This window comes from Zosterops lateralis (assembly GCF_965231275.1).
Source record: "Zosterops lateralis genome assembly, chromosome: 3".
NCBI lineage: Eukaryota > Metazoa > Chordata > Aves > Passeriformes > Zosteropidae > Zosterops > Zosterops lateralis.
Window position 1 is genome coordinate 19,994,418 of NC_139764.1, and position 26,515 is coordinate 20,020,932.

The 26,515-nt window shown below is 37.9% G+C and overlaps 1 protein-coding gene across 2 annotated transcripts in view; it reads right to left on the bottom strand.

Moving 5' to 3' along the window:
* Positions 1 to 5,234: 5,234 nt before the first annotated feature.
* EPRS1 (glutamyl-prolyl-tRNA synthetase 1) overlaps positions 5,235 to 26,515 on the bottom strand; it is a 37,991-nt gene continuing 16,710 nt past the window's right edge. The window contains exons 13-34 of one of the 2 annotated variants that reach the window (XM_083856359.1): positions 25,250 to 25,360; positions 23,573 to 23,709; positions 22,639 to 22,846; positions 22,084 to 22,196; positions 21,337 to 21,454; positions 20,857 to 21,228; positions 19,744 to 19,974; positions 18,826 to 19,074; positions 18,026 to 18,256; positions 17,419 to 17,684; positions 16,355 to 16,406; positions 15,284 to 15,493; positions 15,069 to 15,141; positions 14,221 to 14,300; positions 13,793 to 13,894; positions 12,968 to 13,123; positions 12,650 to 12,847; positions 12,119 to 12,292; positions 9,755 to 9,915; positions 8,231 to 8,309; positions 5,886 to 5,950; positions 5,235 to 5,608 (exon numbers count right to left, since the gene is read on the bottom strand). In XM_083856359.1, the coding sequence (XP_083712485.1) occupies positions 5,458 to 5,608; positions 5,886 to 5,950; positions 8,231 to 8,309; positions 9,755 to 9,915; positions 12,119 to 12,292; positions 12,650 to 12,847; positions 12,968 to 13,123; positions 13,793 to 13,894; positions 14,221 to 14,300; positions 15,069 to 15,141; positions 15,284 to 15,493; positions 16,355 to 16,406; positions 17,419 to 17,684; positions 18,026 to 18,256; positions 18,826 to 19,074; positions 19,744 to 19,974; positions 20,857 to 21,228; positions 21,337 to 21,454; positions 22,084 to 22,196; positions 22,639 to 22,846; positions 23,573 to 23,709; positions 25,250 to 25,360 (3,537 nt within the window). In that variant the 3' untranslated portion in view covers positions 5,235 to 5,457. The remainder of the gene's footprint in view (positions 5,609 to 5,885; positions 5,951 to 8,230; positions 8,310 to 9,754; positions 9,916 to 12,118; positions 12,293 to 12,649; positions 12,848 to 12,967; positions 13,124 to 13,792; positions 13,895 to 14,220; positions 14,301 to 15,068; positions 15,142 to 15,283; positions 15,494 to 16,354; positions 16,407 to 17,418; positions 17,685 to 18,025; positions 18,257 to 18,825; positions 19,075 to 19,743; positions 19,975 to 20,856; positions 21,229 to 21,336; positions 21,455 to 22,083; positions 22,197 to 22,638; positions 22,847 to 23,572; positions 23,710 to 25,249; positions 25,361 to 26,515) is intronic. The other variant, XM_083856358.1, reaches the window with a different exon arrangement.

Here is a 26,515-nt window from a genome sequence, read left to right on the forward strand (position 1 = left end):
ACAGCTGGAAACATGCACAGGTTCAGGCATAAAATCCATCACCCTTGCTAACAAAAGAGTGAGGAAAACTGCACTTTCCTCGCCCATCCCAGAGAAGCAGTAAACAGTCTCCATAGCCAAGCAGAAGTGCCGAGGGGCCGAGCAGCCGCACGAGGTTATTTACCTGTTTCGGCGTCTCCGGGGGGTGCTTGACAATAGCAGCACTCCATGAAGATAACGTAGTTCAACAAGTTGAAGAACAGACCTGAAATCCCAATAATGAGGACGAGCAGCGCTTGCTCAGTCTTCTGGGGGTTGATGTACCTCTTGATGGCCTCCACCAGGATGCCGAACATGAGCGCGGTGGCGAAGACGGAGTTGCCGAAGGCCCCCAGCACGTCGGCGCGGCTGAAGCCGAAGGTGCTGGCCTTGTGCCACTTGATGCGGCTGAAGCGGACGCCAAACAGCCCGATGATCATGGAGATCAGGTGGGAGAGAACAGCAAAGGCATCCGAGGTCAAGGAGAGGGAATTGCCCACGTAGGCGACGGAGATCTCGGTGGCGAAGATGACGAGGCTGACCATGCACATGAGGACGAGGCGGCTGCTGCGCCCCGAGTAGCGGCCCATTCCTGCGGCTCCCGGGATCCACAGGGACAGCCCTGAGCAAGGAGCAGCTCCCTGCCCTCCAGTTGTCAGCCCTGCTCACATGTGGGAGCCACTTTTATAGGAAGCAGTAAAACAATAAATCAGTTTAAAGGGCAGCTCAGTGAGATTTGTCATGTAAAGACACCATGAGGGCTCCGGTCCTTGCAGGCGTCCCGCCCTCAGGAGACATTTTTTTCCTACAAAACTAAAAATAAACTGAGGAAGACTACTGGGAGCACCAGCACTTTCTACTCTACCCAGTGTCAGTGTCCTAAAAAACTGAGTAAGGCCCAGACAGGAGAGCATAAAAGATTGCTCAGAATTTTAAGTGGTTAGAAAAGACCTCACTTTTGCAAAAAACTCTCCTCTTGTGCATGTTCCTGCCATTTCTCTTGCCTCTAATTTTAGTACTGAAAAAAATCTTACTGTACACCTGTGGAAAAAGACTTTTGAAATCCATGTTGGGTGGACATAATTTTTAAGAACACAATGAACAGGAACTTCTTGTAAGAGTCACTGAAGATGCTGTCCATAGAACAAGCTTCAAAGACAACTGAATCAATCTTCCATTTTAGCAACCTAATACAACAACTATACAACAACTTCTTGTACTTTTGGCACATTTTAACATTGCTCATGAATATAGAGAAAATTTAGAGAATATATTGGAGAATTTTGAAAAGGAGGTCATTTTCTAAACAAACTGCCAGTAGGCTTAACAATAAACACAAAGCACATTTGTTTATTTCCCGTTTTGAAAACCCTGTCTCAAAATCACAAATTCTTTTATGCTTGCACATAAAAGTCAGATTTGGGGAAACCACAGCCAGAAGTTCAAGCTGCTGAAGTCTGAGCATGTACTTTGTGCCATTTCTGGAAAATAGATCCTGAAGCAGTAACATTTTTTGTCACTCATTGCAGTACCTGTTGAGCTCTGAGTGTCCCCATAATTAACACAAACACACAAACTCCTGCTAATGGCACACCAGGCAATTTGGGCCATAAGACCAGGTGTCTTCCTTGAAAAATTTATGATGCAGCTTTTTATTTAAAACGCCCATCTGTGTACATGTGTGCACACAATTTAGTTCTGAGATAGGACGGAAGGAAATTACATGAATTACATGCAGTACAGCTATGGAGAGATAAGATAACATTGATAACCTGAGCTGACCAATTGTCCCTGCTGGCCTTAGGCTTCCCAAGGTGAATTAACTTTAGGTTGAAAACAAACACCCACCCCCGCTTTTCATCTGGGTTTTTGCTCTCAGGGTTTCAACAGCCAAAATATTTATGTTTAAAGTCCAGTTTGTTAGAAGCCTTGCCTGCCAACATACGTAATCTTTAACATTTGGTCATTTGCCTACCTACACACTGCAGCTGCAACCTCCTCCTGCCATTTTAAGAACACCATTAAGCCTGGAAGGATGGATTACTAGAACAAATTACAACATTGAAAACTGGCACTTACTCATTTTCCCCTTCATCTTCTCACACCTGTGTCATCACTTCTATCCCAGTTATTTCTATGGCGTTTTTGTTCCTTCTGATATTAAAGTGCTGTTTAACTACTTGTTTTATTTCCTGAACTACAGAGCATGAAAGGTGGAATTTTTTTTTTCAAGTTGTTCTTCTTTTGATGGATACAAACCAAGGTCAAACTTCAGTGGTCTCAAAAGCCCTGCCTTACACAAAGTTCTGGTTACCAAAACAAGAGATGAATGAAGCACCCTCTTTGCAGCAGAGCTAAAACGTTCACCTGTGCTCTATTTTCAATAAGGAGCCGCTGGCACGATGTTAAGGCACTTCCCTTACACCTCCTTTCAAATTTAACCCAAATTTATCAGTACACAAGAAGTAAAGAACACCAGGAAGTCTGCAATTCTATTATAAACACAAAGCAGTATCATTTAATCAACAGCAGTGTATTATTGCAATTCATGTACCTATTTTTCTAATAGAATCTACTCAGGGTCTGAAATGATTTTTTTATAATGCTTCAGAGATAGCTCAGATTGTGCTTTTGGCAAAAGGATACTGGACATGGATGTTCTCTCTCTCAGGCAAACACTGGCCTCTTTGTGGAAGATCATCATAGGGAAAGCTGCATGTGAGGTACCAGCATTTCAGACCCTTCAAGCCTTATTAAGACCAGGAAGAAATATGTTCAGGAAAAGTAAGAGGAAAAAAAAAAAGTAAAAAAAGGCTGGCCTTCTGTGAAATCTGTCTTCAAACAAACCCATTTGTAGGCTCAGAGCAATTCATTTCTAAGAAGAGTGTGTCAACATGTTTACTCGAGGATTTGATCCAGTCAACTGGTTGAAGGTTGGCTGTTTGTTCAAACTGGTAAGGTCAGAGGCTGCATTTGGTTCTGCCTTTTCTTTGTTCTGAGTTACAGCTTCCACATCTCATTTTTAAAGTATGGGTGTTGTAGAGCATTTCAGTGGGAGCTGAGAGTGCTCATCTGTTCTTAAAAATCTGGATTGCTCTGCCAAAAAATCTAGGCACATTCCTGCCTCTTATACCTGAGGACATTGAAGCTGCTGGTTGCTGGTTTTCCCCCTCCCCAGCACCAGAGAGGTGCCATGGCCAACTCCTCTCCAGGCTACACTTAGTCACCCACCATTTCAGGCTGTGAAAACATCACTCTGATGTTACTGCTCAGCCTCTTTCTCAAAATATAATCCCAGCCAGCATTAGAGGATAGAGACCTTAGGCCACTCTTCTGGTTTGTCAGCTGAATGCAAAGATAAATGCATGCACAGACACATCCTTCCCTAAATCCTTTGCTCATTACTACACCTGAGAAAATATCTAGACAAATGCAAGACAGATGATTTTGAGATGCAATTGAAGCAAACCCTTCAGGGCTAACCATAATCCAAAGAATATTACAGAGAATTTCTAAGTTTCAAGCACTCCAATCAAGCTGGTCTGAAATATTTAATAGTTTTTGCACTTTGCTGTGGAAAAACCGGGGCATTATCACAAGGCACATGATCCTAAACTCAACAGGCCGGGTTCAAATTTTAATACTCAAAATTTTGAGTAGGAAGGCTGACCACAGCAATCTGGGGAAAAGCAAAGATTTTGCATGCCTTTGAAAAGCAGAGATCTGGCAATAGCAGTCTAAGTCTCTGGCATGCTTAAGACTATGGCTGCTACATAAATCCAGTTTTTTGGAAACAGGCAGCCACATAGTGCTGGCCCAGGAAGAGTTTGGGGAGGATTTTACTGGTCCAACTTTTCAATTGCCAAGTTTTCACTGTACTCTTTTCAGAGAAAGGTGTTCATGTAGACAGCCCTCAAACATACAGGAGAGAAAAAAGTAATAAATCAAGTGTGTGTCATCTAATCACTGTTTTGTGCCAGGGCCACCTCTTTATTTGTTAAAGCCGATCTTGTGCTCAGAGTGGAAGTAATGTTATTTTTAAAATGATTTCTCAACTATGTAACATCCAGCCTCCTCTGCTAGAGCAACACTTGGTAAGTATAGGAAAAGCAAAAAATGTTTTATGAAACATGCTGCAGATATAACCACAGGCTAAAATCTCTAGCACTGAACTTAACTCTCTTCAGATTGCCTTTGCATTACTCATTGCAGTATCACTGTCAGACAGCCACAAAGGCCAGTTTGCAAAATAAGAAAACAGAGCTTGGCAAAATATCTGTAAGAAATGGCCTCCACCTGCATCTTGCTACAATGTGGCATTTAATCTTTCTCACTTGCTTTAGGAGGGGGTGAAAATCTGGGAGGAGATTCTTTCTCTCTACCTCTGCTCTTGTGAGACCCCACCTGGAGTGCTGGGTCTGGCTGTGGGGCCACCAACATCAGAACAAAATGTAGAGCTACTGGAGTCCAGAGAAAGGTAAGAAAGAGGCTCAGAGGCCTGGAGCACCTCTCCTGTGCAGACAGGCTGAGAGCTGGGGTTGCTCAGCCTGGAGCAGGGAAGGCTTCAGGAGGACCTTAGAGCACCTTCCAGCACCTAAAGGAGACCACAAGAAACCTGTAGAGGGACTTAGAACGACAAGAGGGAATAGCTTTAAATTGAAAGAGGGCAGGTTCAGGTGAGATATTAGGAAGAAATTCTTGAATGTGAGTGTGGCGAAGCACTGGAACAGGCTGTCCAGGGGAAGTTGTGGATGCTCCATGCCTGGAAGTGTTCAAGGACAGGCCTGGATGGGGCCCTGAGGAACCTGGTCTAGTGGAAGGTGTCCTTGTCATGGCAGGGGAGTTGGAACAACACGATATTTAAGGTCCCTTCCAATGTTTCCAAGCCATTTATGATTTTATGTTTTTATGAAATTATTCCTTGAAAGACCTGGCTTCAGAGGGGAGTTTTCTAAAGGTAGTAATTACTATGCCCACAGGTTAGCAGCAAGTCTATACTGAAAATTTTGAAAGCAAAATTAAAAGGAGGTGTTTCATCTAGAAAACAGATGTCAGCACACTAAAGTGTACTGTAGTTTTTATGACATATGCCTCCAACCTTTCAGGCATTTTCTCAATGTGCAAGGAAATACATGACCAAACCCAAAAATAAGACATGAGCAAAGGATACCTATTCCTCCCTACTGAGCAACACAGAAAAAGCCCACCACAGCGTGTTACAGCTCACAATACATCTTTATTATTGGAGATGTTTACAGAAAAGTCTGTGAATTACTGCTAGCCTAAGATTGACCATTGGGGAGCCAGGTTATGGTTTATGGCTTTGTCTTTGAATTATTTAAAAAGGTCACAAAACTGATTGTAGTTTAAGGGGCTATTTCAGTCTTATTAAAAAAAGTTCAATTCACAGATAAAGGAGAAGGTTCTTTCACTAGTGCTTTAGTAACTACGACCAAAGAGGGTGTAGAACTTGGCAGGGTTTTTGCCACACACACATCTTGCTCCAGGCTGGAGTTCACGGAGAGGCTGGAAAGGTATGCAGAGGCTTTTTGCTCCCATGGATGGGGCACCAGGCTCAAGATCTTGATCCCTGAAATAAAAGGATATTAATAAATAAATATATTAATAAATAAATATTTCTATTAAAAATTAAAAGTGCAATAAAGCATAGTATACATGAAATCTTAAAACTGCATTAATTATTCTGAAAGTCCCAGAGCTAAGGGAAGTAAATATACTGAATTATGTAGGCCAGCAAGAGTCTGTACATAAGTGTTGTACCCAAAGGCCTCCTGCATTCCCGTTTCATATTCAAAACATTTTGATTTTGATCTTGGTAAATACTCTCCAGTTCAGTTATATTTTACCTGGCAGTGGTCTTCTTGATCCAGTCCTCGCACTCAATTTCCCCACAGAAAGGGATTTGTACAATCTGAAGGGAAGAGATGAGGGGAGAGAGAAAAACACAACAGTTATACATCTAAAAAAATCATCTTTGTATTTGGAAGATTCCTAAACCTTCAGATCTCATATACAGATCTCAAACTGGGAAAAGTTCCAATTGTTACAATTGAATGTTAATAGCTCTTTTTCATCAGAGAAAGATAAGCACAGTCATCACTCCACAGTGCAAAAAAATCCTACACAAATCCAAAGCACCATTTAAATTGAAATAAATTTCTTTTAACCAAAAACATATTTTTTCTGTGCAAAGTATAAACAGTTTTCTCATTATATATTCTGTTTTTCCGGAAAAGTTTTAAATTTTCAAACTACTGAGCAAATGTTCGCCTTCTACACTGCAAGACAGAGCCCTAAAAAGAGTTCCCATTTTAATTCCATTGCTATGAATTTTCATTTTTTTTCTGAGCATATATTATTTTAAGAAAAGAGAACTGGCAGCAGCACATTTTTCTGGGGGGAGTGGGGATGGGTGTGCAGTTTCCTGCTGTTTCCTTCACTTACATTAACTGAAGAAAATTGAGAGAGTAACGCTGAAATGATAATGTCACACACTCCTCTCTGTAGTACTCCTAGCTATTGTAGCAGATCTCTTGCTCCCAGTTTTATATTCAATATTACTGACTTTTCATTTTTTTAATGGACTTCCACAGAGAAAATTCAGTTTGGTACCAAGAGGCAGCATTACTGTTAAAAAGACACCCCTACACACATCTGTACACTTGTGAAATGCTGATAGCTGAGGGCAACCTCAGCTACTAAATTCAGCCTTCATTCATTTTAATTCTATCCAAGCTGTGAATAAGGTTTACTCAGTGCATCTTTCTTCCACCTAATTTACATTCTTACTGCAAAATTCTCAGTTTGTCATTAAATGGAACACACCTTTATTAGACTTCACTTTATAGCTTCACTTTCTTGCAACTGAAAAAAGGAACTATTACCACTCTACTACACTCTTCTAGCATTAATCTTTTGTTAGTGAAATGAAAAACAGTCCACATTTTAAAGAGCTAAGAGTCTGCAATTCCATTAAGGTAAAAACAGCAGCAGGAATTAAACAGGAGCACTTACTTCATCTTAAAAATTTTCCCCTTTAACGTTAGTCAGTGTTAACAGAGTGTAATTTCAAGTAATTCAGAATACATATGCTATAAAATTATAGTAATACAACAAAAATAGGTAGAGTGAAACAAACACAAAATGGCATATGTTCTCATTTTTTTTTTCAATTCAGATTTGCAGCTCATAAAAAATTCATATAACCTGAGTACCAAAACATTGGAAGCATCCAACATGGAATGTAAAATTATTTGTTCATATTTCCAATCTTAACTACAATTACATTAGAATTCCAAGCATTATAAAAACAGTTTAATTCTCTTTGTCATACCTAGAATCTAGCTGCACACAACAGTGAGCGCTGGACATTGATAAATCAGCCCCTCCTCTGAAGTTCATCATTATTCCTTTGAACTTTGTTCTAAATTGAATTTGAGTGCAATAGAAATACAAGAAAATTGTATAATGGAAGGTCAAACCTAACCAGAAATAACTTAAAATTATTTTTGGAGTTTAACAGAGTATTTATAGATTCTTGGCACTTGTACATTTTTCATCAGGAATTTTGAAATTTTCAGAGCAAATCTAATTGGTACACAATCCTCTCTCTTTTTAAAATACACAACTTCATTGACTAATGTTGGGGATCCTACCTCCTGAACAGACTAACCCAAACACAAAAAATAATTTCCCAACCTAATCTGTGACAGAATTTCAGGGTTAAAAAATGCTGTTAGCAATTCTTTGTAAAAGAAACAGCAGCTCCATTCTCTGCTGAAGGCCTAATCTTTCATCTAAATTTCAATAATTTTTCACAGATGTTTAGATCATCTAAAGAGCATTTAGTGGAGCTCATTCACCCACATGATGAGTTATTGTTACTATAAATGCAAGGAGGTTTCTGACTGGCAGTAATCCCTAATGAACCCGATGGCTTCTACTCAGGTCATAAAGGTAAAAAAACTTACTTGACGTAAATAGCTTGTACTTTAAACTCTTACGTGGACCTTTATAAGAGACTTAATAAGTGTTTTGTCACTGTCTGCATTAGAATAATGACAGTGAGGTTATTGTAACCTGAATGAAATGTTTACATTACTCTCTCTTAAAAGCATATTCTGATAAAACCATTATTTGTAAGGGATAAAGGAGTGTGAAGCACAAGAATAGAAGTAGTAAATTCTCTTACCTTCCCTGAATCAAGCTCTTTTTGAAAGTCCTCCATATTACTGGCCACGACCATATGACTTTTTAGGTCCTCAGATGCTCTAAGAAAAGAAAAAAAAAAATCAGTCAAGGCAGATTTATTCATAAAAACTCACTGGCCCAACAAGCTGAGTTTTCAGAGTGAGTCAAACAAGAGGTTACAAAAAGAGCTATATATTCATTAGAATCTTCCTAATCAGTTAATGTCTTTCTACCACTGATCCTCAAAGGAGGTAATATTTTGATTAACTGCTGAGGGAGTGTTCTCCAGGTTGCTGCACATTTCACTGTGTTCATTCCCACTGTTGTGCCCATCAGTTAAACACTGACCCGAAGCACATAGAAATAATTACTTATAGATGTGTTTTTTTCTTTTTAAATTATCTTCTAAATCTAAATCACAAGATGCTTTTGAACTAGGTAAAAATATTCTGCCTGCCAACAATTTTGATCACCAGAGAAGGAAATAGAAAAGCTCATCTGCCACAGTGCTGTGTCAGCACCCTGCTCTTCTTGGTGGACTTACGAGCAACAACCTGCAGTGACAGACCTGTGAGGGATTTTGGCATTTGCAGTAAGGGCAAAAACCAGTTTCAAAAGTATTTGATTGCCTACAAGAAAACAATACCGTGAAGGTCAATAGAGTCTTAAAACACACTTCTGAACACAGAACTTCAGCTACTGAAGTTTTGTGGATAGTTTTGTGTCCTTCAAAATTCTGCACCAAAAGCATCTTTCACAAACGAGTCCTGTACATAGGATCATGGAATTATTTAGGCTGGAAAATACCTCTAAGATTGTTGAGTCCATCCACTAAGCCAACACTGCCAGGCCCAAAACTAGACATGTCCATAAGCACATTTATGTTTTCTGAACACTTCCATGGATGGGTATTCCATTACTGTGCTGGGCAGCCCGTTTCAATGCTTGACCACACTTGCAGTGAAGAAATTTTTTCCAATGGCCAATCTAAACCTCCCCTGGCTCAACCTGAGATCATTTCCTCTTATCCTGTCACTTGTTTCCTGGGAAAAGAGACCAATTCTCACGTGGCTTCATCCTCCTTTCAGGCAGTTGTAGAGAGTGGTAAGGTCTCCTCTGAGCTTCCTTTTCTCCAGAATAAACACCCCCAGCTCCCTCAGCCACTCCTCACAGGACTTGTGCTCTACACCCTTCACCAGTTCTGCTGCCCTTCCTTGGGCAGTGTTAAGGTAATTGGGACCTATTTATGGTGTGTTTATGGTGTATTTATTTATTAATAATACATTTGAACTCACAGAAGCATTTTTTAAAATAAGTTCACAGCCTTTTATCTCCCGTTTCATAAGAACAACAGGCAGCTTCTATCACTGCATGTGAACAAGTTTAAGAGGCAGAAAATTACATGACACAAACAGGAAGATGAGCCTAGCCTGTCTTTCTCCACAGATAAACCATTAATGTGAGTTCTTCTGACAGGTAAAGGCCATCTGTGATTAGCAGAGCCATTTACTCTTACTCAGTTTACCTGCTGTAAAGGTTTGCATGGATGTCCTCCAACATCTGCTTAAGTTTCTCTTCTGCTTCATGTTCAGACAATGTCAGCTTCTGCCCTGTGTCTCTTCTAACAGCTACAAACTGTTGGCTCTTCATGTCTCGTGGTCCCACTTCAACTCTGACTGGGACACCCTTCATGGAAAAAAAATTAGAAGTTATGATGAAGAAATCATTCTCAGCAGAGCTCATTCTCTCTCTTGCAGCATTTTGTTTGTTTTTAAGCCCAGTCTCAATATAGACTGACTTTATACATTTAAGTTTCTATGGAAAAAAATATCACCATATATTCCATAGCTTTTACACATTTCTGTCTTTCCCATCCACATTCTCTTCACATGTGCATTCTACTTGCTTCACTACCTTGGAGACTGCATCGGTGCCAACATGCAAGTAATAATAAAGCCCTACTGAAACTGCACTAAGTTATCCCACATATTGCAGATTTTTTTAAGTCAGAACAATTAAGACTTCTATAGCAATTATAATGTTCTAGTTCACCCAATAATATATTTAATTCTGTTTTCAGAGAATGTTTTCAATAGCATTCAACAGGTATTGTTTTAAAAGCAAACCGCAGAAGTTCTGTTAAATACAGCCCTAGTATCAACACTAATTGCACAGGATATTTGACTACAAACAGCTAATTGCTTTAGCAAAGCTTTATGCTTTATAAACTTTGGTGATAAGATGTAATTTCTCATTTCCCATGCACCATCAGACAAAAAGATTTTCCATGTTACTGAAAAGTCAATTAAGAGTCTACCATATAACTTATTTTCTCTGCATCCTAGCATGTATCCCAGAGTGTACGCGTTCTTTCCCAGGAAACGAAGAGAGCAAATGGAAATACATTATTGAAGGACTGTTCCCACCCCCAAGGAAATGGAATCAGTAAGTTTATAAGCTAAAACCATTCCACAGTGTTCAAGAGATGAACAGTAGAATCAAAACCTGTACCCAAGCTTTCTGTGCACTGTGTGCTCTGGAATTTCCTCAAGCTTCCAAATGATTCCCCAGACTTCCTCTGCCCCCACTACCTTAATTATGCTGAAAAGGTGAATAATAGAGTAAAATCCATCTGATTAATGATCTATCCACTACTGCTACAAAGATACATAAAAAGCTATTCAAAACTGTTATTAACAAGCAATTCAAAAGGAACATTCTAGTTTATGGCCCACAAAACATTGTCTCCATAATAAAAACTTGGAAGAGAGTATCCAGTACTTCTAACTGTAATACTAATAAGTGAAAGAATACTTCATGGTCCCCCAGGAAGATTTCCCAAGAAAGCAATGGAACTAACACCAGACAATACAAAAGAAGTACCAGTGAGTTGTTTTTTTTTAGGAAGTCACATCAGAAATCTGCTAAGCTGAAAAGTACATAAAGCAAAATATTTTCTAGTTAATTCTCATACCTCTTATTCCAGCACTTTTGTATCTTTTACCCTATGAAATTCCTTATACACTCAATAAAAGGAGTGTATTGTTTCTGCTATGAGCCTGAAAATGTAGTTTAGGTATTATGGTGGACACATTAGTAGATTTTATGACAAACAGTAAGTTTAGCCCGTGCTGTGTGCCTTCTTGAAAAACCTAATTTTATCTAGAAAGTTTTCCAACATGACTTCATGGTACTAGAGTTCCATTTAAAAAAAAAGATTACACAAAAGGAAGAGAACTTTGAGACAACGGAAACTTTGAACAATTTGGGTCACTTCTATCATGTTACTTTGAAGATTAACATATTGAAACTGATTTTAAATTCAGGATAAAAATATGATTCCGTTACAACACTCAACACATCTTTCAGTTTTTAATTACCATTATTACCATTGTTTCATTTTGCTCACTATTTTTGTTTTATAAAAGCCTCTTATATTAGAGGAAGCAGAACTGTTCCTCTCAAGTGCTATATGAGGAGAACACGGCAATTTTGAAGCAAAAGAATTGCTCCTTTCTTTGCTGACACTGCAGGTTTATCTTCTCTGGTCTGCTGTATGCACAGAAGGCTCAGCTGTGAGTCAGGACACACTGAAGTATTGGAACACATTTTTTAAAATGCAAGTAATTTATGTTCCTAATTTAGATTTCTAGGTATACAAGTAGAGCCCGGGAGGTTTAGAAGTCCCTAATGACATGCAAATCCTTGCAAACAGAACAAGTCTTGGAAAAGACCTTTTCTTCATTTATTCACAAAAGCAATCCCTGATTATCAGGCACCAATTCTTAATTTACAGAACACATTTGCCTCTAGAACACAGGGCACACATAGCATACCTCATATATACCCCTCACCTAGGCTTCAAAACACCTCCTGGAAAGAAAAGTACCTTAAGTTCCCAGTGGTTGAACTTCCAGCCAGGTGAGTAGTTGTCTCTTAAATCTGCCCGGACACGGATGCTGACAGCAAGCAGCCTGCTACGGTACTCGTTACATTTCTTCAACAGAGCCTCTCTGTCCTCTTCAGAAAGGGAGTTTGTGATGCCACAGGGAATAATTACAACCTGCAATACATGCACAAGACATGTACTTTATGCTACAAAAAGATCAGCTTATAGCTATAAAAAACTTAAAACCGATATTGTGGCCTTATATGCCAGTAATTTCTTTCATGCTCTCAGAAATTAAGGATACATTTCCCTTTTCATACCAATGGCACAGATAACATTAGTTCAAATGGATCAACTATCAAGGGGGACTTGTCCACCACAAGTATCCTAATGATTTGTATTAACTTCACACAGCTATTCCATAACTAGACAGCTCCATCTGTATTAAATCTTCCAGCTGCCTGATACCAAATGCTCCTGAATTCCAAGACAAGGAAGGAAACTAAGGCAGTTTAAGGCATTTTTACACACCTGAATACAGGCTACACGAGGTGGGAGTACCAATCCCATGTTATCTCCATGAATCATTGTCATTACACCAATAGTCCGAGTTGTAATGCCCCAGGAATTCTGATAAGCAAACTGTTTTTCTCCTGGCTTCTTGGGATCTTCAAACACAATTTCAAACATCTTGGAGAAATTCTGCCCTAGATGATGTGATGTTGCTCCCTGAAATAGATGCACACATAAAATTCTATTCAGTGGAAAGTTAAGTCTATCAAGCATCAGTTTAAATATTCCATCTTCCTATATTTAATGAAAGAAGAATTCTTTTAAACAGGTAAATACCTGGATAGCTCTTCCACTGGCAGATATAAATGCTTCTAAAGTGGTTGTATAATCCCCCCCAGCAAACTTCTCCTTCTCAGTCTTCCTTCCTTTCACAACAGGTATTGCCAAGAGATCCTCATACACCCGAGCATAGAGATCAAGTATCTGCAGCACCTGTGATGAACAAACTGTCTTCAGAATTACTCAGTATTTTGCATTTGTTACATCATGAAATATTTTTACCTGACAGAATCTGAAATTTAAAAATTTAACATTTTCTCAAGGCTTGTTTTAGAAACTAAGATTTCTTCAATGGCTTTAAACTTTGGATGTTATTTTCCCAAATCAAAAAGCAACAATGGTAAATCATGACAGACAACAGGAAGACTCACGGCAGAAATGACAGGCCAGGAGTTATATTGACTTCTAATTTCCACCTAAAAGTCTGAACATCTGCTACATAGATTAAGATATGCCACAACTCAATGAAATATCTGTCTTTTGGGCAAAGAAAGTTTTAAAACTTCTAGCAGTAAACACATGAATGTATTATGTAACTTTTAAAGGAAAATTCATTTTTAAGTATTTTTAAGACAAATAATTTTAAGGAAAGCACACACTATATATCACACTCTTCAAACTCCCCATATTGTTTGTAGAGACCGAAGCCTCAGAAATGGGTTACGTCTGAGAAAAAAAAATGGGTTCTAATAAACTTGGCATTTTTCACAAGGGCTCCCAAAAAAAAAGATTTCTGTGAGGTCTCAGTACAAAGATTTGTTTGTGTTGCTATAGAGAAAGGTCAATTCCTGAAAGGAGAAGCACCAGTGCATCTGTTTTTACCTCCTCTGCTGCTTCTTCATATGTTGCAAATGCTGTGTGACCTTCTTGCCAAAGGAACTCACGAGTGCGAAGGAAAGGCTGGGGATGTTTGAACTCCCAGCGCTGGAGGGGCAGAAGAAAAAAAATTTAACACTATGAAGTGTCAAATTATTGTTAAAAATAATGTTTATGAGCAAGTATTAGAAACTTATCAATAAAGATAAAAAAGCCAACTATTCAGAGATTTCTACTTAACATAATCAACCACATACACTGATAAAGAATGTTTTATTAGAAACACTGAGGAAAACATATCATATAAACCATTCTAATAATTTTGCCTTGAAATATCTGGTGTGATCAGTGTGATCATGCCAAGTCCACAGAGAATAACTGTCCTACACTGCACTTGTGATACGAAGAGTTACCCAGAAATGGTGTACACTTACCACAACACTGCACCACTGATTAAGCTTGATGGGAAGATCCCTGTGTGACTGCACCCACTTTGCATAGGAAGGATACATGACTGTAAAAAGAAAACAGCTTTGAGTCTCCACCCAATAGAGACATTTATGTCAAACGTTTCCTTTTGCAACATACAAGCTTAACATTCTCTGCTGTGAGAATTATACTTTTATGTTTAATTTCCTTTAAAATACATTCTTTGTCTTAATACATAATATTTTCACCAGAGTACTTTCACTTCATCTCAAGTCTCTGCAAAAGAGCTTGGCTGCTGCTGGTCAAAGTACAATCCAAAGCTTATTATTTAATGACAGTGTGTTTGAGTCACTGGCTTACAGTATGGTAAATACACCTGGGTTCACATATAGGAATTCACTGACCTCAAGATTTCAGGATGTATACTAGACCTGACTCAGTTAAAAACTTGTCCAGCCTTAGGTCTGAAAATGCTTGTTTAAATTACTCAGAGAACAGTTACAGTCAAAACATGTGCAAAACGGAAATGAATTATGAGTTGAAAAAATTTTCTTATAAACACTATAAACCAAATAATCAAAAGTCTTTTCAGACAAAGTAAGTCAGTCTTCAGGATATTAATGAAAAAAACTCCTAAAGTCTGCATTTCCTAGAAGTGTCTAATTAAGGGAACATGTAATGTGAGATTTGCTATGAGCAGCAGCAAAATTAGGAAATTTTCCTAAGGAGTTACAGAAAACATTCTGAAAAATGGGGGATTCCACTTTTCAGAAAGGACTCCTGTTTATCAGCTACACTCTATGTAAAAGTTCACATGTAAGTTTACAGACAAACTACATGAAAAAAGACCCACCAGTTTCACTTGTGGGACGTATAGCAATTGGTTCAGCCAGTTCTGTTTTCCCAGATCTTGTGACCCAAGCAACCTAAAAAAAATAAGAAAAAAAAAAATCAAACAAAACAAGTATGAAAAAAAATCCTCTAACCCCAAACTTAGTTTCATACCCAGGTAAAGACTAGGTGGTTGGTTTTCTTACAATCAGATTAAAATTAAATTTTGAAGTGTACCTCAGGAGCAAAGTCAGCAATATGAGACTTCTCTGTCTCTAGGGCAGCCTGGGACACAAACATGGGGAAGTAGCAGTTTTCCACTCCAAGTTTCTTGATCTCTGCATCAAAGAAGTCTTTGATGGCTTCCCAAATAGCGTGAGCCCAAGGACGAAGAATGTAACAGCCACTCACATCATAGTACTCAATCATCTCTGCTTTTGTGATCACCTTGCAAAAGATTAATCAGATGTTAAAGTGTCAATTTGTACACAGAGAACATTCAGTAATTCAAGTGTGTATCATGGAATTCAAGAGAAGTCTCCTACTTAAATCTGCTCAAATTGTTACTCAAATTGTTAGCAGCTAAGATATACTTTAGGGTCACTTGAGTTACCTAGAGAAGGTTAACCAGAAACATTAAGTTTCATAATAGATCTGAATAATGTAAACACTTAACAAAAACTGAATTTCATGAACCCAAGTAAGAGAGTATAGCTATGTTCCAGAAACAAAAAAAAATTGCATTTCCGTAAGAAATGTCTCTAGCTCATGTCAGAAGAGACTTTTATTCCTTAAAAGACAAGCAAAAATTATACTACTGACAGAAAATGTACACCACTGACAGCTACTTACATCTCTCTTATCAAGACTAATCTAAACTAGTCATCTCTACTCAGGTTGTTTTCAATCTCATAAGCTGGCAGAATTGTTCAGCATCAACAGATATTAACTTTTTTTAAGCATCACCTTGAGCTGAAATAAGACTCTCAAGTATGTGAAATTCCTATGATTTCAATTAAGTTTTGTACTCTTAACTAAAGAGGAATCCAGGTATGAATCAAGAAAATCATATATATGTATGAGGTTGGATGGTTGACAGTCACGCATTTTACAGCTTCCTAAATTTACTCAGCTCTTTACTCCAAGGCACTTCTATTTAAGACCATGATAACAACATAAGACATAGAAAAGAGCAAATACTTTGCTTTGTACTAAAAAAATAGAGACTCAAATGGAAAGATGTAAATCCCATACAGACATTGATTTATAACGGAATAAAACAATTAAATCAAACTGATGCGCACTTACCTGAGAGAACCACTCTGAAAGATTTTCTTCTTTTTTAGCTTCTAGACCCAGCCTATGGTATGACAAAAGAATCAGATTTGTGCTGTTCAGCATTTAGCAGTGAAACTTACCCTAACCTTTTTCTTTTGTCTTTTATTTTGGGGCAGGAGGTATGGCATAATAAGGTGGAAGAGAATGATCTAGTTTTACATCAAAAGGCTAAGTTTTGGCTGGTGGGAGTTGCTAGTATTTCCTTACCCTAACAATAATATTTAGTAAGAATAGCTCCAAATTTTTAGTATGGTTTGAACTCTTCTAATTCTCACTATGGCTGCATTAAAGAACCTCACAACAACACATTAAAAAACTCAGCCACCAGTAACCAGTCCAGTAAAAACCTAAGATTAATCAGACCTGTGTGTAAGCTGTTCTACTTGTTATTTTAAATTTCCTACCTAGGCAGTAGACACAATTTCAGGAAAGATACGCAACTCGAATTTATCATTCATGTGAATGTCAGTCACACTGTTTGAGACAGAAGACTGACCCTACCTCAAAATAAAGGTAACCAATAAAACTACAAGATTCTAAAGAAGGTTAAACTCGCCAGACTCAAACGATGGAACACAAAAGTAAAGGTTCTGTATCTCTACAGAGAAGTTTTAAAGGTGGGAAATACATTTTTCTGGCATCATTTCTATACAAAATAACCACATCTCTGTCTCAAATATATGATTTATGTATATGAAACAGGAAATACATCTTGCTGTATTTCATAAATTACATACATGCTGTAAAAAGAGCTCTAAACTTTCATATGCAAGACATAGCAGCAGATTTGCACAAGCAAATAATAAGCCCAAAAACTTCTCAGTGACAGTAACAATACAGGATACTGAGGTACAACTGACACTAAATAAACTAAATAACTTGCTTTTGGCTCAATCCTGAGTATGAAAATCAACACACTTATTTTGCAAATGTCCACACTTTCAAGTGAAATGAGACACATATCAAACTCTAAATCTGAACAGAGGTAGACAGTTGATGTTTCCCTCCAATAAGATTAAAGACTGAATCTTTACCTGGTTTGCTTCTTAGGGCCTTGGCCCTCTCCTGATCCATTTGAGGAGCGCTCATTACCACTCTGTCCTTGCAAAGGTTCTTTTTTGGGGCCATCATTTTGCTTCTGTTGCTTACTCTGCTTTTCAGATTTGTTCTCCTTCTCTTTCTTCTTTTTGTCTTTGTCATCTGCACCACTAGCAGACACTGGCTTATAATCAACTCCTGCAACAGACTTATACTGGGCCTTCAACTGAAGAAGTTCTTTAACAGCCACATCTATCTTTTCCTTGAAGAACAAAAAGAAAAAAAAAAGAAATTTATAGAGAAATCACTGGAGTAATATGGCTCTATCAAAAAAAAAAAAAAAATCTATATGGCATTATGGACATTCCAAACTGTTGGCAGAAAAATCTGCATAAGCCAGTATTTAACTTTAATGTGTTGACATTTTAAAGGACCGTATCTGACAGCGTACCTAATTTTAAAAGTATGTTTCAGATCTCAGAATTCAAATGCTGCCTATTCTAAAAGTACATTTCTAATTCCCATAATCACATTGAACTTTGAAGAGATTTTTAGATTTAATCCATATATTACATTTTTACACTACAATGTATATGTTGTTACCTTGTCTGCTTTTTCTGCTTTTAATTTCCTAACTTCATCTCCCTGAAGAGCTACTTTGCTAAACAGGGCTTTAGCTTCAGGAGTATCTGGACCACTGGGTGCTGTGTTTGATGTCTGAGGCAAAGCCCCCTGAGCTGCTGGTGGGTGTCCTGGCTTGTACTCCTGCCCAGTCTTCTCCTTGTAGTCAGCTTTGAGAGAAAGGAGGAGTTTTACTGCTCCATCTATCTGATCCTGTGTGGAGGGCAAACAGCAAGATTTACTGGTGAGAATTACAGAGAGAACTAGCCAGAAGCATTGATAATCAGGCTACAAAACCAACCTAACCAACCAACAAAAAAGCCCCCAAACAACACAACACCAAAACCAATTTTGCAAAGTAGAAATACAGGCAGAAAAAAAAAACAACCCAGAAGTGCCTAAAAAGCTGCAGGTTTGTCTCGTGTTCTTTTCCACAACCATCACTGAATCTGTTTAGAAGTTTAGAAAAGTCTTGCTATTGCTGCAGCACTCTGGATATTTAAACAGTCACTTGTCCCAAATACAGCAAGAGACAGTAAAATACACTTCTGCAAGGTTGACATCTGCCATGCTCGTGCCTATTCACCCAGACACGAGAGGTGAGGATTGACTTCCTATATCTGAGTCAAGAAAGTGTCCAGCACCAGAACAGTTTTGCTTGGCATTATCAGAGCATGCATGACCTGGACATATGGGAGTTTGATCACTACTTGGTGAGAGATTTCCCCCCAGTGGCAAAATGAGATCAGAATTACAATTGTTCACTCTAATGCCTGTTGTACCTTGGGAGCTTTCTCTGCCTTGAGTCTGCGTACCACCTCCCCTTGCTCAGCTACAGTATCATAAAGTGCTTTGCCATCCACTAAGCTACAGCTTGCCAAGTTACTGCAGCAGACAGGAGATGGAAGTGCAGTAGAAGATACACAAGGAGGGGTTGAGGGTGGATTTCCAGGCTTGTACTCTTGACCTGTCTTTTGTTTATATTCTGCTTTTAGGCTTAAAAGAATTTTCACAGCCTCATCTATTTGTTCCTGAAGCAAGAGAGAGAAAACAGCAGTTGCAGATAAGAGTAGAAATAACAGAGGTGTAACACAATAGCTGAGATAACACAAGTATTACTAGACTGGCATTAACACAGCTGTTGTAGTTAAACTTCTAGAGTCATCCTGTTAGTATAAGTTGTTATTATTACATTCTCTGGTTAAACTTTTTAGCCAGAATACCTACAAGTTGTACACCAAAGGACCAAATCAGGCAGTGTAGGTAAGAGTTGATTTCTGTGCCATAAAACCCTCCCATTCTGGTGGCTTAGTCCACTCCAGTTATAGCAGTCCATGAGTTGCATGCTGGAGAATACCAGCAAATACACAGACTCTGAATAAATAATGGCTCTTTGGTCATGATCAGGTAACTCCCAAATTTATTACTGCCATTCTGGCTCCAAGTTACAGCTCTTCCTTCAAGTTACTGCCTACACTTTGCTTCACTTATCTTGTATGACTACAAAAAGAACTTATTTATTTCCCATGCACTAACACAGAACTCATGCAGTCAGCCATATCATCAGCTCAAGAGAATTTGAGAAAGCACTCCATGGAACTTGCTTATATTTTGGTCCTCAAATTTCACAAAACCTGCCATTGAGTTTTATCCTAAACTGAAGACACTGTTCCACTCAGAAGTATCCAGAGGTAGAACACCTTTGAAGCTTTCTCCGATTTGAGCTTGCGGACCACTTCTCCTTGTTGAGCTACTTTGCTGTACAGAGCCTTGCTGTCTACTGCACATGGGGATGGAGGAGAGGGAACAGGAGAACACTGAGGAGGGACAAGAACCACAGGTGGGCTTCCAGGCTTGTACTCCTGGCCTGTCTGTCGCTTATATTCTGCCTTTAAGGATAAAAGGACTTCAACAGCAGCACCTATCTCATCCTGAAAGAAGAAAGGAAGGGGCAGAAAGAGGGAGGAACAAGGATATAGAGACATAAGACTCTCAAGAGTACCAGAAATACTTTCATTAAAAGACCTGCAGTTTATGGGCACCTATTTTCCTGAGTACCTAGTAGAGTTATTTAGAGAAGTTTTCTCTACTACTTTCCTATTTTATCAAAGTAACTCCTCTTAAGGGATATTCAACCCTAACTGTCCTAAATATAATTACAAAATAAAATTATATAAATTATACTAAAATTATAATTAATAAATTAATTTATATCTTCCCATTTATTTAGATTTTATGGTGCCATCAAGACACTACTACTATCAACATTATTTAACCACCAGGCAAACGATGTTATTTTCCCTCTCTTCTTGTTCTGCATCAGAAAGAAAGGAAATAACACAGCTAACAGTAGCTATGTTTGCTATGTACAGTTACAGAGAGGAAGATGTTTCAAAAACATCTGTGGCATTTGGATCTTTCAGGGTTTTGTTTTAAGGTCTAAACAGCAACAATTCAATCCTATGAAGTCACATAATTTGACTGTACTGAGTTAAACAAATGAAGAAATTGCCAGAGCATTTTAATTTCAAGGACTTGATTTAGATACTTAATCAAGTCTTGCTGTTGGGTAAATTCTGTCCCTGTTTCAGAGCACCAGCCTTAAGAAATATGGGACTTCACCAATAGAAATTTGGTCATACAAATCTAACCAAAGAAGTATTGGAAAACACAAGTCTTGACAGAACAGAGCCCAGTCCAAATGACGACCACTATAAAAACCCTGGATCCATAAGCACCCATTCACCTCCACAGACAGAGAACAATGCATTATGCAAACCCAGACAAAGCCAAAGGATTATTTCAATCATCACCTTAGATGCTTTCTCAGCTTTCAGTTTTCGGACCACTTCTCCTTGTTCTGCCACTTTATCATACAGAGCTTTACTGTCCAGGCCACCAGAGGTCTCAAGCTTTGATGACTGTACAGTTCCAGATACTGGAGGATTTCCTGGCTTATACTCCTGGCCTGTCTTCTCTTTGTATTCTGCTTTCAAGGCCAGCAGTTGTTTCACAGCTTTATCAATATCTTCTTTTGCTGCCTTCTTAGCCTTCAAATCACGAACTACATCACCCTGTGCAGCCACCTTATTGTAGATGACCAGGTGATCTTCAGATGCAGCACAGGCTGGAGCAGAGGCCTGACCAACAACTGGAGCAGATTTTCCTTTCACAGCTGAACTAGCCTATTAAAAAAAAAAAAAAAAAAAAGCCAAGTATTCAGCATGTAATCTTGTACTGAAATATATCTACAGTAATATATTTTATGGTACTTTACTAAACCACCAGTTTACCTCTTTCTTTGCAGTTTCAGCTTTGGCCTTCTCTTTTGACCCAGATGTTGGCATTTCTTTAGTGTGTCCATCAGGGATGTAAATCAAAATGCATGGGGCATCTTTACAGCTGTATGGACTGTGAAAAGATTTAGAGAAAACACAACAGTAAAGGAAATACAAGATAATATCAAACATCTTTTGAAACAAATGAGCTACTCTAAAAGATGCTCTCACACAACCGCAGGTTTATCTTTGTACACAGCTGTAATTACCTAAATTTACATAATTAGGGATCTGCAATGATTCCTCTTACATGTTTCCCTTACATGTTTTCCTTTTTTATAATATTTATATGCTTATGTTATAATTGCATGCAGATGTTTTGATAGCTTGCTAAAGAAGTGTTATAATTAAGTAGTTATGTGCACACTCAAATTGGAAAAATGCCTGTTTTATTCTGTAACACTACTCCCTAATTTCTATACTTCAAATCACAATGAAACCATGACCTCATTACCAAGTCCAGGTTAGCTGGGGTGCACCTCAAGTGCCACATACTTGGCTTAAGACAGTTTGAAGAGGCAGGAATGTGTAAAATAAAAGTCATGCCAGTCCACAGAGATATTCCTCAGAAAGATCATGGTAAAGGGGAAAATATTTGCAGACAACATCACTCTTGCCAATGTGTGTGTGTGAAAACACTAAAACACAGCAAGCTAAAGCAAATTCTGTGAAGTCTGTTAAGGCCATTCTCAGGTAACTTACCTTACTGGCTCATAGGGCTGATCACAAATAAAGAATCCTCTCCTCTGAAGTTGTATGATATCTCCTTTTTTTAACTCCTTAAGGCACGGATCACCCAGCATCAGTTCTTCTTGCTGTAAGTGTTAAAAGAAATCAGTCCACGTCTTACAGAGCAAAGGAACAGTAAGAAATACAGATGTAGAAGGATAGTGGCAATTTTCTCTTTTTGAAAGTGTTAAAATGTTACTTAATACCAGCAGCAGCAGAACAAGTACTAGCGAAAAGATGCCATATCGTAAGAATGTATCAAAACAAAAACTCAAACTACTGGTCTCAGATGTGTAAAAGCCTGGTAACAACTGAGAATAAACAAGAGTCATATTTTAATTTTCAGATTATGACAGGTCACATGGAAACACAGAATTTAGATACACAGCACAATTTATCTGTTTGACAAAAAACCAATCAAATTTCAAAAAGAGCAACTAGAAAAAGTGAATGTTAAAACAAATAAACAAACAAAAAACCAAACAACACTAAGTTTTGTGAATTAAAGGGGATAGAAATATAACTCACCTTGCTATTTCGGTTGATATATTGCTTGAAGTCTTCATCTTTACCTAGAACAGGCTTAGTGATCAGATGCTCATAGTTAACACAGACAGTTGGGATGAGGGGTGCACGTGGAGTTTCTGCCAACCAAGTGATCTTAGTAGTTTTTTTGAAGTCCTTATTATCTAAGTTCAACTTGGCATTGATGGACACAATTTTTCCACTTGAATTTCTACAGGAAAGCAGAAATTATAATGGTACAGCCTAAATGATCAGTTCTGTTCAATACTACAAAAACAAGTGTTCAGAGATCATTTTTCAAGTGTGAATCATAGGAAATGAAAGAGTGTATTCACTCCCACTGAAGCTCTCCATTAATTTTGTTGTCTTAAATATCAAAATAAGAGTAAAATGCATGGGGAAAAAAAAATCTTTGTATATTTATGTTCTCTGTCAGAGCCCACCCCATTCTGGCACTGTCTCAACACAACCACCACAAAGATACTATGATGACATTAAATTGTCTCCTTCCCCACCTCAACAGTTGTGCAACTGAAACTGTGACAAGTTTAGTTTCTCAGTATAAAAAAGCGGTATTTGTTATGGGGTGAAAGTTGTTAAAATTCCAGGTGATTTTTTTCTGTCTGAAAAAGCTGATTTACAGTGGCAATATACAGCTGTTTTACAGTGGCAATAGAATCATGGAGAGCACTGGATGAGAGGGACACGCAGTATCAGACTGAGAAATTATTTCAAACCTGAATCTACAGTAAAATACACCTTATGCTAAAATGCAGTTTTGTGGCATATTTCAGTGTAGATTTATAAATACAGAACCATAGAACAGACACATATGGCCAGCCATTAGTTCTTTACTGTTATAAGCTTCCTGTTTAAACAAAAAGCAACAAAAAGCTGAAAAGCAAAATTCAACTTGATGTGCCAGTAAACAAGTTACCTGTTTAATTTGGTGATGATGATATTGCCCCAATTTATGAAGGTGACCACCTCTCCCTCCGCCAGGGTCTCTGCATCTGCGCCCTCGATGAGGACTCTGGAGCTGTACCACACAGGCTTCAACCCAACATCAGCATTCTGGGAATGATGGTTTACATTTCAAAGACAACAGAGTGACACAGAAGATGGACAATAATAGTTATGCAAAGCTACTATATTTTTCCACAGCTCTCTCCAGTTTCTTCTTCACGGGTGCTGCCTGCCTTCCCCTGACAGTACACTCAAAAAATCCACTTACAGTATATTCCATTTCCTTAAGGCCCATACATCTTTAAGATCTCACAGGTAAACCTGAAGTTTTTCTCAAGCTGCCATTTTGCTATGCAAATTCCCTTCAAACTAATTTCAGAACTCTCGTTTTTGTTTTTTAATAAAGTTATTATGGAAATATATATGGAGCTTCTTTCAGCTGAATAGATTTGTAAAGACAGAAACCAGAACTACACCACTTACAAATACTCAGCTTTAAAGTATCTTGACAATTGAGTTAAGCTTATTTTCTAAAAAAGGCCAACAGTTGTGAGTTCAGATTTTTTCAGCTGGCCAGGAGTTTTCAGCTTGTCTATTCTGGTCAGTATTTATTTCATCACATATTGAAGGCAGCATTTACTGGTACTATCAATGTTTTAATATGCTGGCTTGTATCTGATCAAACTTCAGACTTTTTGAGCCTTGAAGAGTCACAACTCTCACTTGCATCTGCTCAAAACCTCTTTCCTTGTTATCAGCCATGGGAAAAAGAGGAAACCCAATGTCCTCCTCTCAGTTACAAGAAATGGCAACAGGAATACTCAGAGCAACAAAATCAAAACAAAGAAATGAAGGAAAGCCTCAACAACATTCACTGATTTCTCAGTGTAAGTGCATATAAGCATAACTAAGGGATGTTTTCAGTGAAGTTTAAGCACAGTTTTAGACATCAAAGGAAAGCTTCTTTGTTAACTGCAGCACCAAGAAAGAGTTGTATCAGTAACACACTCCCCTTTTAAGGGCTATTACTCTGTTTACTGGATACTAAGAGTATCAAATCAGCAAGTTCTTAGCTTTTGATAAGAACGATTTGCTATACAAATTTAAAAGTCATATTAAAAATCCAAAGATTGACAGAATCAACAGGTTAATATATTACCTCTTCACATAAAACCTAATTTTATAAACCACTTTAAAAACACCTCACTGTTAATGGATAGAGTGTCTACACTGTTAAATGATAAAGAGTGTCTACTGTATTATAGCCATAATGCTTGAATAAAATTTAATATTTAACTTCTCTGTCAAAGTTTGCATCAAACAATAAGAAAACCAGCTTGAGCAGCACTCCGGGCTTGTAATGCCTCCCCTCTTCTTCAAACTCTCCGAGAGGGCTTTCAGGACATCTTTTATATGCACTCTATATGTTTACAAAAACATTTCCCTCTTAGAAGAACAAACATGTTTAGTAGTTGTTCAGTTTCTGACAATTCTGAGGCAAAAAAAAAAAAGTACTCCTTGGATAGATCTCAGATTTCATGCTGAGCAACCTAAAAGTAGGACTCTCCTTCATGAATGTTTCATGCCAAGGTACTTCCCAACCTTACTGAGCTGTAGTACAAGAATATTAAGAGAGTAAAGCAAGAACCTTTGGATGTTTAGCCACTTCTTTCATCTCCTCTTGAGCTTCAGGAATATTTACTGGGACCACTGCATCTTTCAGTAAAGCAGTGTACCGAGGTGCTACTGGGTCTATAACCTACAGAAAACAATGGAGGTGGATCATGAATATATGCCACTGACAGAGAAATAAGACACTTTACAGAACAATAACCACAAAATAAAAAAAACCCAACAACAACAACAACAACAAAAAGAATATTAACTGGTATTCTTTATGTTACTGCATTTTTTCAAAGTTTGCTTTAATGTCACTTTCATCCAAAGCTAAAGAATAGTGAGAAAAATAGTGGTAATACTTTACAATTTCCAATCTTTACTAAAATACTCTGAGTAAAAACTGGATTGGGTACTACTGACAGCAGAAGTAACCAAAATTATGACCCAACGCCTTATAGGGAAGATACAAAAACGTACTCTGATACAGTTTTACTGTGCACATAAGCTATTGCATCTGAACTGCTTTTTCTGTGGTTAACTAAACTTAAAGCAATAATTTTAAGTGGAGTTTGTTCTTTTTCCAGCAACACACGACCTGATCTCATACTCATTTTCCAGGCCAGTACTCCAGCAGAATCAGTGACAGAACTGGCTGCAGAGGAGGCACCAATCAAGTCTGCAATTTTACTACAGACACATTAGATACTATAATAAGGCAATACCATAACATTGACTTTATTAGGATTTCTACAATATGAGTTTGGCAAGAAAAAGGTACCACTAGGATGTATTCCGTATTTTTATTGTCCATTATCAAACTGCTGTAGTTTTTCACAGTTTTTTTTTACACCTGAAATATTGGTTTGTCAAACTATTCAGAGACACTTGAATACATAATTCAAGTAAATCAGTCATCTAAGGCCAAAAGGAATATCAGAGGTCTACCAGGTTAAATGGAAACTAACACAAAGGAAAACACCTGCTTTTATTAATATAAAATGATTTTTGCTCTCCTGGTTTATTCCTGCTCAAGTGAAAAGCTACACAGCTATATATTTTCTATGTTTTGGAAAAAAGTATTTAGGTTCCAATTACTTGACATTAGCTAATAAAGTGATACGATGATATACTTTTAAGAAGACATATTCTTATAAGTTAGTAGTCACTGAGGTCAGACTTCTAAATGTTAGACATACACTTTGAAAAAGGACTTGTGTATGTATCTTAAATTGTAGGGGTATTATATGATTTAATATCATAATTTTGATAATTAATGACCAGATTTTATGGTGTT